The sequence below is a fragment of the Carassius carassius genome, chromosome 24 (genome assembly GCF_963082965.1).
Source record: "Carassius carassius chromosome 24, fCarCar2.1, whole genome shotgun sequence".
NCBI classification, from domain to species: Eukaryota; Metazoa; Chordata; class Actinopteri; order Cypriniformes; family Cyprinidae; genus Carassius; species Carassius carassius.
Window position 1 is genome coordinate 30,438,993 of NC_081778.1, and position 11,580 is coordinate 30,450,572.

The window sequence follows — 11,580 nt, forward strand, 5'->3', positions numbered from 1 at the left end:
TTTGCATGCAGGTGCGCAAATTTTCCTTCAAGTTTGTTTTTATAAATCCAACCTTTTGCGTAGGAAGTGGTGTACGCCTCTTTCAGGGCTGTTTTTGTGTAAACGCAACGATTATTAAGGTGGGCCTTCATCAAACAAATTGAGCCATTTGTTCCGGGATGGGGAGAAAGGTATTGTAATAATATATATATATATATATATATATATATATATAAATTACAATACCTTTATACCTTTTTGTACAATACACACACATATATATATGTTGTGTTCCTATGTGTTCCTGTAGCTCAATTGGTAGAGCATTGCCTTATCAAGTGCAAGGTTGGGGGTCGATTCCCTGGGAACACATGATAGGTAAAAATTGATAGCCTGAAAGTCGCTTTGGATAAAAGTGTCTGCTAAATGCATACATTTCATAAATTATGTAAAAAAATAATGCATTTTTCGAACCACCAAGCATGTTTTAGTAGACCCCCAGAACAAATTCAAGACATTGTAAAAGAGCATATTAGGACCCCTTTAAACTAGTAAAAGTGGATTTGTGTGCTTTAGACCATGCGCTTTTAAGTGTGACTTACATGTCTAAATACATTTCTAAACCACTGTTGCTGTTCATATTGTCCAAATCAATTATAAATGTACCTAGAAGTGTGACATTTTATCTATCCATTACACTGTCAGTCTCATTTTGATGTTTTTCAGAAAGCATTCACATGCAAAATGATAAACCAGTGGGTGATTTTAGCCGTCTACATTCTGACGTTTCTGATCGGCCTTCCTGCCAATCTACTAGCTATTTGCACCTTCTTTAAGAAACTGGGTAACAAACCCAGTCCGAATGACATCCTGATCTTCAACCTGACGGCTTCTGACTTGGTCTTCCTGCTCTTTCTGCCCTTTAAGATGTACGAAGCTGCCGCTGGCATGGAATGGCACTTATCCCAGACCCTGTGCTCCATTGCCTCCTATTTCTTTTTCACCACCATTTACACCAGCTCCCTGTTGCTCATGGCTATAGCCATTGACCGCTACTTAGGGGTGGTGTTTCCACTCAAATACAGACTGATGCGTAAGCCGCTTTATGCCGCAGCAGGAAGCATTATCATCTGGCTGGTCAGCGCTGCCCATTGCAGCATCGTATTCATCACTGTCCACATGCCAGATCCGAATGCCACCCTTCCCAAAAACGTCTGCTATGAAAACTTCATAGCATCGTTCGATTTGAATTTTTTGTGGTTATATACTTGCTGCCACTCTTAGTTTGTATCTTCTGCTATATCAACTGCATCTACATCCTGTACACCAGACCTCGTATAACTAAAGGGAAAAAGCAAAGGGCCATTGGCATGGCGTTTTGCACAGTGACCATCTTTTTACTCTGTTTTTTACCGTACAACTTGTCTCATCTGGTGGGTTTTAGTAGCAATGACAGCCCGTGGTGGAGGTACTACACGCTCCTGCCCAGCACCCTCAACACCTGTCTGGATCCATTTGTGTTTTACTTCTCATCCTCGACTTTCCGAGAAAGCAAAACTGTTTCTTTACTCAAAAAGTGGTGTTTTACACATAAGAAGACTAAAAAGAGTGACACTGAATTTTGATTGTGGCAAACTGAACCTTTTTTGCATTTGAACATCAGTTATGTCATGGCTTCATGCAAATTGCAAATCTATGTATTAATTGAATAACTTTAAATATTCATTCATTATGTAAGGATTGATACATTTAGCATAGTTATTTTTCAAAGTAGTTAAGAACTTTTTTTTTTAAAGAGAATCTAAGAAAGTGCATTTAGTAGGATGCATTTGTTTGATCGAACATACTGTACAAATCTGAAATATTAATATTTAAAACAACTGTTCTCTATTTAAATAAATGTTAAAATGTAATTTATTCATGTGATCAAAGCTGAATTTTCAGCATCATTACTCCTGTCTTCAGTGATCCTTCAGAATCATTCTGATTTGCTGTTCAAAAAAGTTTCATTAAAATATTCTGAATATTCAACCATTTCCTGTGGTGGTTTTGGAATTTATTTTTATTAACTGTGAGTTTCTACCATCATGGAAAACCTAGAAATATCAGGGAATTTTAAAATGGTAATTTTCAAGCCTGAAAATGTAACAGAAATGTCACAGAGTTTTACAAAATGATTGTTAATCTTAAACTTTTTCCTGGTCAGTTTATGGATATTATTAAGACATTTGGAGTATCAGGGGAATTTTAAAACCTCATTGAAATGTATAAATCCTATTCAAAATATTTTGGATTTTTTATTTTATTTTTTTTATAACTCAGATTCCACCATGTTAGAAAACCTTAAAATATCAGTGAATTTGAACATTTAATGGTCATTAAAACACTTTAATTAAATTAAATATTTAACTGTCATTTAAAAAGGTTGTAGAAAGTTCAAATTAACAACCACAATGTTGACCTTCCTTCACTAGTTTATGTCAATCAGTAAATGAACAGAATGACATCGAATGATGAGAATAATCTGAGATTTTATTTGAGAATTTGTCTCTCTGTGCATGAACAATGAATGTTTTATTCAGGATTGTGTGATTTATTTTTAATCTTAAATACCTGCTGTGATAGAGACAAAAAAAAATCCTGCGGGAAAACCTGCTGTGGCAGAACATGGTGTATTTTATCTTACAGCCAACGTGCACTGGTTTTTAAGTGGGAATAGATAACCAAACACCTGTATATATACGTTTTGACACTTGAGTGTTTGCTACTCCTGAGTTTTAGCGAGAGCCGGCCAATCGGCGGCATTCATGCATCCTGTAGGCACACATGTAAAATATACCTGCAAAAAACAAAACACACGTGTTGAATGAAATCAACAGGACATGCTGGAGTTAAAAAAATGCATCTTTACTGACCTGCAAAAAAGGTCATGAGCAGAGCAACCCAGCCCAGAATATAGGACCATGAGAAACGCCAGTCGCTGAAACGCTTCCCGAGGAAGTTCACCGTCACCCCGGTGTAGATCGCCATAGCGAGCAGAACAAAGAGCGCTGGAGTAGACATGAATGAGAAGGTTAGATGACTTCTTGTGTTCAATATCTGTCTGTATAAGTATCTGTCAGACTTACTGGAAATAAAAAACATGATCCCTGCAGCGAAGGAACGGTTGAATCGCTGAAATGCAGAGAAGTGAGCGAAGGAGAGGATGCCTGCCATGATTCCCGCAAAACACGACATCGCTGAGAGGATCATGAAGGCCCGGGTTGCGTTCCAGTAAGCTGAAATGAGAGATAATTACAGAAACACAGAGAGGTGGACACTTTAGTTTAGACTGATGGAGGAACATGGACTTTTCTCACAGTGTTTCTCACTGAAATTCACAAATTTGGGGAAACTGCAGTTAAAGGAGCCACGTTTAATGAATTACTGTAGCCTTAATCGTTAAAATATAGAATAATAATATATAGACATAATAATGTCTTGGTTTGTTTAGTCAAATTTTTGTAACCTTCCTCCTACTTTTCTATAAAGAAAAATTATATAAATAATATCAAAATAAAAATTTAAATCTAGAATAATAATATTAAAGGGGACATCGGATTCAAAATTCACTTTGACATGGTGTTTGCACATAAATGTATCTTAGCAGAGTGTGGACACAACCACCCTACAATGAAAAAAAGCCATTTATTCCTTTTAGTCCCATCCCCCCCAAAAAGGCACAATTCAAGGCAGGTTTTGCTAAAAAGTTTCAATTCAGGGATGGATCAGCACCCACTCTTCATGATCCAACTACTCCAGAAGAAGCAAATCTCACACTCTTTCATGGAAGAGAGGGACGCAGAAAGCAGACTGCAATAGCATTTACATTTACATTTACATGTATTCATTTAGCAAACGCTTTTATCCAAAGCGACTTACAAATGAGGACAGTGGAAGCAATCAAAACCAACAAAAAGAGCAATGATATATAAGTGCTATAACAAGTCTCAGTTAGGTTAACACAGTACACGTAGCATGGGCTTTTAAATAATATAATAAATAAAAAGAAAACAGATAGAATAAAAAAGTCTTTACACACACACACACACACACACAATTGCATAATAAATTAAAAGAAAATAGAATACAAAAAGATTAGAAAGGTAGTTAGATTTTTTTTTTTTTTTTTTTTTTAAGAATAGAATTAGAATAGTGAGTGTTAAAGTAAGAGGGTCAAATAAAGATGGAAGAGATGTGTTTTAAGCCGATTCTTGAAGATGGACTGTTCAGATTGAGTTGGGGAGGTCATTCCACCAGGAGGGAACATTTAATTTAAAAGTACATAAAAGTGACTTTGTGCTCCTTGGGATGGCACAATCAAGCGACGTTCACTTGCAGAACGCAGGCTTCCAGAGGGCAAATAAGTCTGAAGTAACAAATTTAGGTAAATGGGTGCAGAGCCAGTGGTAGTTTTGTAGGCAAACATTAATGCCTTGAATTTTATGCGAGCAGCTATTGGAAGCCAGTGCAAATTGATAAACAGAGGTGTGACGTGTATTCTTTTTGGCTCATTATCATTGGATTGATTGTAAAGGTTTGATAGAATTGGCTGGAAGACCTGCCAAGAGGGCATTGCAATAGTCCAGCCTGGACAGAAGAAGAGCTTGAACAAGGAGTTGTACAGCATGTTCCGAAAGAAAGGGTTTGATCTTCTTGATGTTGAATAAAGCAAATCTGTAGGATCGGACCGTTTTAGCAATGTGGTCTGAGAAAGTCAGCTGATCATCAATCATAACTCCAAGGCTTCTTGCTGTTTTTGAAGGATTTATGGTTGATGTGCCTAACTTGATGGTGAAATTGTGATGAAACAATGGGTTTGTTGGAATCACAAGCAGTTCTGTCTTGGCAAGGTTGAGTTGAAGGTGATGGTCCTTCATCCAGCAAGAAATGTCTGTTAGACAAGCTGAGATGCGAATAGCTACCGTCGGATCATCAGGATGGAATGACAGGTAGAGTTGAGTGTCATCAGCATAGCAGTGGTATGAAAAGCCATGTTTCTGAATGACAGAACCTAATGATGCCATGTAGACAGAGAAGAGAAGTGGTCCAAGAACTGAGCCCTGAGGCACCCCAGTAGTTAGATGTTGTGACTTGGACACCTCACCTGTCCAAGATATTTTTTTGCTGTCAAGGAGGTTGTTGTGTGTGAGAAATGTAGAGACTTGGTTGAACACAGCTCGTTCAAGTGTTTTTGCAATGAAAGGAAGAAGGGAAACTGGTCTGTAGTTCTCTAAAAGAGATGGGTTGAGGGTAGGTTTCTTAAGTAGTGGAGTTATACGAGCCTGTCTAAATGATGAGGGAAAAACACCAGTGTGGAGGGATGTGTTGATGATGGGAGTGAGTGCAGGTACAACTGCAGGAGAAATGGCTTGAAGAAGATGAGATGGAATAGGATTAAGCGGGCAAGTAGTAGGGTGATTAGAAAGGATGAGTTTTGAGACTTCTGCCTCAGAGAATGAAGAGAAAGATGTAAATGAGTGTATGTTTACTGGTGATATGAGCTTGACTGATTGTGGTGTGGAAAATTGTGCAGTAATGTGTTGAATTTTATTAATGAAAAATGTGGCAAAGTCGTCAGCTATTAGAGATGAAGCATGAGGGGGAGGAGGAGGACAAAGAAGTGAGGAAAATGTTTTAGTGATGAGTTAGACGAATTGTTAATTTTGATATTGTAGTATGTCATTTTAGCAGTGGAGACATTAGCAGAGAAGGTAGATGACTGATACACATTAAGGTCAGCAGTATTTTTGGATTTGCCCCACACCCTTTCAGCAGCTCTAAGCTTAGAATGGTGTTTGCGTAGAACATCAGATAACCAAGGGGCAGAAGGGGTGTTACGGGCTGGCCTGGAAGATAAGGGGCAAACAGTGTCTAAACAAGATGTAAGAGTGGAGTAGAAAGTATCAGTAGCACTGTTAGCATCCAAAGATGCAAACAGTTTAGGGGAAGGAAGTGAAGATGAAACCATTGCAGATAGCCGGGAGGGTGAAAGTGTGCGTAGGTTATGTTGAAAGATGACATGTGGAGGGGTAAGTGATGTGGAGGGGATCATATTGAGGTTAAGAGTGAGGAGGAAGTGATCCGACGTGTGCAGTGGAGTAACCAGCACATGATCAGTAGAGCAATGTCGTGTATAAATAAGGTCCAGTTGGTTGCCTGATTTGTGAGTAGCAGTAGTTGACACTCAGTTGAGATCAAAAGAGGCAAGCATGGAAATCAGCATACAGAGGTTTATCTAGATGGATGTTGAAATCTCCAAGCATAACTAGGAGAGTACCATCCTCAGAAAAGGTTGAGAGCAACACATTTCATCCAAAAAGTTACCCAGTGGTCCTGGGGGTCGATAGACAACTACAAAATGTATTTTAAGAGGGTAGGTAACAGTAGCTGAATGAGATTCAAAGGAGCTGTTGATACCCAAAGATGGTAAAGGATTACATTTCCAATCATTAGAGATGAGCAGACCAGTACCTCCACCTCTTCCAGTCAAACGGGGGGAGTGGGAAAATGAGAAATTATTGGAGAGTGCTGCAGGTGTAGAGAGACATGCACCAAAACAAGTCACTGTGAACAAGGTAACAACAGTGTTTTTTTACACGACCACTGAGGAGTTACAGACATTTCAGAATCATACCAACTGAAGATGCCATCTGATGTCCCCTTTAAAATAAATTATAAAAAATATATATATCTTTTAAAAATGAAACGTGAAAATATTAAAAGTTTTGCTAAAATATTCTGGATATTCAACAATTTCCTGGGTTTGTTTGTTTACTTAATTATTTTAAGTGACAAAAATCACATTGAAATGAATAAAATCAAGTCATAGAAAACAACCAAAATGTTGAGAGATTTATAAAAACATTCTTAATATTAAGCCTTTTTAAAGATAATTTGACTGTCTGGGATTTTAAAAATTAATTTCTAGGGACGGAAACCTCATTGAAATAAATAAATCTGAATTAAGTCATATAAATGTCATGGACATATCTATAATGAATACAGATTTTTCTACTTATGCTTCTCCTAGCAGAGTCTCTCCATTATAATTATCTAGCAATAACAAATGACTTAGAAAAGAAGAGTAATAATTAATAAAATGTTTAGTTTTTATCATTTTTATAACAGTGTATAATAATAATAATATATATATATATATATATATATATATATATATATAATATATAATAATATATATAATTATATATATAATATTATATATATATAAACAATAAACAGCATGTAACATTAAATTAAATGTGAATTTTTTTTTATTTAGAATTTTCACACCTCTAAAAAATTATATTTACTTTTAGAATTAACTTGAATTTGGGGTGGGACTAAGTGAGAGGGGTGTGTGTGTGTGTTTGGGAAACATGTTTGAACACAGTCAGTCTCTCACTCACCGATGCTGTCAGTCTGCGTGTAGCATTTGCCAGACATGCAGTACCTCCACAGGCCCTGGTGAGCGAAGCTGCCCGACAGTCTGTACTGCATCCAGTAGTCTGTCGCTGTGGAGACGACCAGCAGGATGTTGCCCACAAAGGCACAGAACAAACCCCCTCCCATAAAGCTATACATCCTGAGGAGCTAAACGCACTGACAAACACATTACAGTCAATCACACACAGACACACACACACACACACACACACACAGATGCTAATTATGCACAGTATATTCAGTTGAATCACGAAACAGGTAACTCTTAAAATTAAAGGTTCCAAAAAGGAATTTTCACAGAGAATAACCATTTTGGGACTCCTACGTCCTACGCCATCTGCCAAAAAGATGTTCTATTGTGAACGTGCATACAAGAGTTAGCGGAAGCTAGGATTTCTGTTTATAAAATTTTAAATATGGATTTTTTTTTTGTTGCATCGATTCACTTCAGGAAGCCTTTATTCATCCCCCGGAGCCATGTGGGACACCTTTTATGCTTTATTGGACTTCTTTTGGACTATAAAAAAAAAAAAACACAGATTTACTGCTATTATAAAGCTTGGAGGAGCAGAACATTTATAATATAACTCAGATTGGATTTGCCTGAAAGAAGAAAGTCATATACACCTAGGATGGCTTAAGGGTGAGTAAATCATGGGGTAATTTACATTTTTGGATTAGCTATCCCTTTAAGCCCATTTTGAACCTAAATATGCTTAATTTTCATGAAAACAATGTCACTATATAAAAATATGAATCATTTATAAGATGCAGTTTCCTAATGTAAAATATTTGTATGTATTTATTGTTTTTTATTTTATTTTATTTGCTGGTTTTTAATGCTAAATGCATGAACTGATAAAAATGCTACTGTGAAAAAATCCATCTGCCAAATGTATAAATCTAAATGTAGGTATTATACATTGTGCACAGCTGTTATTAGCAGCTCTGATTCAATTACACAGACCCTAAAAAATATTTAACATTCTTGTACTATTTTGCCACGATGGCCATTTTCTTCATGAAATGCAAATACGTTTAATTCCTCACATAGTCAAATTTCCATCACATCTTGTACGTGAGTTTACGGTTTCCTGTGTTTTTACAGCCCTCACCAGAATTGCACAAGCAAATTAGCGTCAGTAACTAGTACTTCAGAAAACATGATATCATTCACACAATGCCTCACAACAATTTGTAAACAATAGAGTTGATGCCACACACATGCAAAATAGATGAGGGACAACAAACACATGCCTGATGGAGAAATGACCAGTTATCATTATTGTGACGAGTGGGGCGGGGCCGAGGGACATGGGAGCGAGGCCGGTGGAGTGATTGGAGATGAACTACACCTGTTCGACCCACCGGTCTCGAGGCCCATGGAGGAGATGGAAGGATATAAAACTGGAGCGACGACAGTGAAGGACGAGAGAGGACCAGGCCTGGGCTTTTAGTTGTGTTTTGGTTTTTATTTGCGCGCACCAGTCGTCCGTGAGGGGCTGGTGCGCTGTTTTGTGTTTATTTTGCTTTATTAAAATGTTTTTGAATGTCCGCCGGTTCCCGCCTCCTTCTTCCGGATGAATACAAAGGTTAATTCATTACAATTATCATCACCATAAAATGTGATGAGAAGCCTGAAACATAAATTATTCATATCTGAATAGAGATGATTCAAGCTACACAAGCTCCATTTCATACACAAAATATGTTTAAAGCACAAGTATGCTGAATTGTCAGCATTGTCACAGAGGACACTACAGCATAAATAGTCTTCTGCAGTTAGTTTCCTTCATCATGGCAGAGCAACACTGTTAAGACAGTCTACTAAATATGTAAAAACTCTGTGTATGAAATGTTGAGTCAAGATAAATCTCTGGATGAATACGGTGAACACATAATACACATTTACAGTTTCTAGTCTGTCAGGATGCCAAATGGAAGTAGCAGAGTTTAAAGGCAGAAGTGACACATCCTTTCTGTGATGTGACTAATGCTTTTAGTTACAAAACTTCCCGCAGATTAAATCTGTACTAACAACCGCTCTAAACTTCCACAGATGTTATTAAATTTAAATTGTTTCTAATATAATTTGTATTTAAAGATTTTGCATTTAATTAAAAATTAATATTCACTAATAGCCAAACTTGCAGTCACCACTAAACAATACTTAAAAAAAAAACTTAAAAAAAAAAAAGATTACATAATTAAAGCATCAAATATCAAGACTAATTTGTAAGGAAAGATTTTGCATTTAATTATAAAAGTAATTTCACTAAAAGTGAGAATTTGAGTCGTCACTATACATGCAGACTTAAAAAAAAAGAGTTCATCCTTTCATCCATCAAGTTTCAAGAGCGTACTTATGGTTTGTTCAGTTAGGAGGCCACTTCTTAGAAAATGCAATAAACTATTCATATTTATCCTGAAAACCATCACAAATGCCACTTAATCAGGCAGAGATTCTTACCTGAGGTCTTCAGGATAAATGAGCCTACTTAAATATTAAACTTTTCAGAGGGAAAGAGCGAGAAAGTGGGACCCGCAGTGAGTGTAACGTCAAAAAGGACCCACCAGGCCAAATTCCAAAAAGTTATCCTCTCTGCTTTTCTGTTGATGGAGGCAAAATCCTTTTTAATTGGGCCACACAGAACAAATGCACTTGAGCTTGATGCTGTCTGAGGCACGGGTCTGTGCTCGGGGATAGGAGGGGGAAGAGTCTTTTTTACACTCTTTTTGTTATTGTATTGGCCCGTTCTGGAACTGTGATGTGCAGAGGCTTGCAGTACTGCTGCGGTCAATGCAACATGCTGAAGCGCACACTTTCATTCAGCCGTGCATGTGGTGACAAACTATGAGTAGACAGATGATGATGTAGCTTATGACCATTTTCACTCACATCACATGTCCATGACTTTTTTTTGACAGTGCCACGATGACTTTGATGTGTCCATTGCACTAATGTAAATGATGTTCATAGTTTCTGCTATAGTGTACATACACTTATTACATAATCCATCTGTATAGTATGTTCATAGTACACCTATATGTATGTCATGCTGATAGTATTTAAAAATCTGTAAATTATGTCCATAACCTTATCTGTATATTTATTGTACATATTGTAGACACTGTATATCCTGTACTTACTTTATTGAAATAGAGTTGTAAGTTTCTAACGTAATTGAAACTGACTGTGAAGTTGTGATAATTCTGATGAAATTCTAAAGTAACTGAAATGACCCCGAAGCAGTGAGGTCACAGAATGATTTCATAACTGTTGTGTTTATAGTGTAGTGAGTCTGACGCACCATGACTCTGTAGATTAAAGCACAAGCAGTGTTGATTTGCCTGACGCACTGTGGCTAAGTAAACCTTTACAAATATAACATAAAACCTGAAGTAGTGGGGTTTTGTCCAATGTACTGTGACAGTGTTACAGTTTAGTGTAAGGCCTGAAGGAGTGTGGCCATGTATGGAGAAGTGAAAAATGTAGTTCAGAAGCCTGACGTAGTGTGGCTGTTTTATTCATTTGTGTCCACAGCACAGAAGCTGTGAATAATTATACTAACAGGTACAGTATCTTAAAGTAACTAGATAATGTTCAGTCAGTGAAGGAATAAAGCCTATTGAATTGCTGAAGACAATTTAATAATGTGTCCAAAAATTCCCAAAAACAAAGAAGGAAAAGTTGCTAATGCACTAGCTCTTTTTTTTTTCTCATACAAGGTAACTAAGAAAAGATTAGAAGAAATGAAAACAGAAAACAAGTTGCTGAATTCACAAGTCTGTGCTATGTCATGTCATTGAGAAACTGTGAGGCTGAAGAGATCATTTTGAAGGAACTGATAGTGAAATTAAGAAAATAAAGTCCAAAACAGAGAGGGAAACCTTTAGATGTTTGTATGAAGGGATGAACTAAATAGTATGAACTAAATAGTTGTACATACCCAATCCAAATCTGAATATGACGCGAATAACTGCAAGGAAGTCAACGACATAATTCCTCAGATGAGTCTGTGAGGTTCCCAATAGAACCAGCGCAAACAAGATAGACTGGAAACAAGAGAGTTCTTGATCAACTAAATTAAAATGGCCAAGCCGTTAGACAACTGT

At 37.0% G+C, this 11,580-nt stretch overlaps 1 protein-coding gene and 1 pseudogene across 2 annotated transcripts; one reads left to right on the plus strand and one right to left on the minus strand.

Annotated features, from left to right (window-relative positions):
- The first annotated feature begins 495 nt into the window (after positions 1–495).
- On the plus strand, positions 496–1,937 carry LOC132103742 (free fatty acid receptor 2-like; annotated as a pseudogene).
- A 553-nt stretch (positions 1,938–2,490) lies between these two features.
- Positions 2,491–10,198, minus strand: LOC132103743 (lens fiber membrane intrinsic protein-like). 2 transcript variants are annotated; one of them, XM_059508833.1, is made up of 5 exons: positions 10,039–10,198; positions 7,428–7,620; positions 3,108–3,257; positions 2,895–3,029; positions 2,491–2,818 (listed from the first exon to the last, which is right to left on the minus strand). In XM_059508833.1, exons 2-5 carry the CDS (start codon positions 7,600–7,602, stop codon positions 2,757–2,759), a joined length of 522 nt encoding a protein of 173 aa, XP_059364816.1. In that variant the 5' UTR covers positions 7,603–7,620; positions 10,039–10,198; the 3' UTR covers positions 2,491–2,756. The 2 variants fall into 2 exon arrangements, with proteins under 2 accessions (XP_059364816.1, XP_059364817.1); XM_059508834.1 differs by having other exon boundaries at positions 9,935–10,177.
- Positions 10,199–11,580: the final 1,382 nt, after the last annotated feature.

Bases quoted from the DNA above. Each gene is read 5' to 3' on its own strand.
- LOC132103743 (XM_059508833.1), bottom strand. From the start codon at position 7,602: ATGTATAGCTTTATGGGAGGGGGTTTGTTCTGTGCCTTTGTGGGCAAC. The intron at 3,258-7,427 runs GTGAGTGAGAGA...CTCTCATTTCAG, and splicing joins CACGCAGACTGACAGCATCG to CTTACTGGAACGCAACCCGG. The intron at 3,030-3,107 runs GTAAGTCTGACA...TGTCTACTCCAG, and splicing joins GATCATGTTTTTTATTTCCA to CGCTCTTTGTTCTGCTCGCT.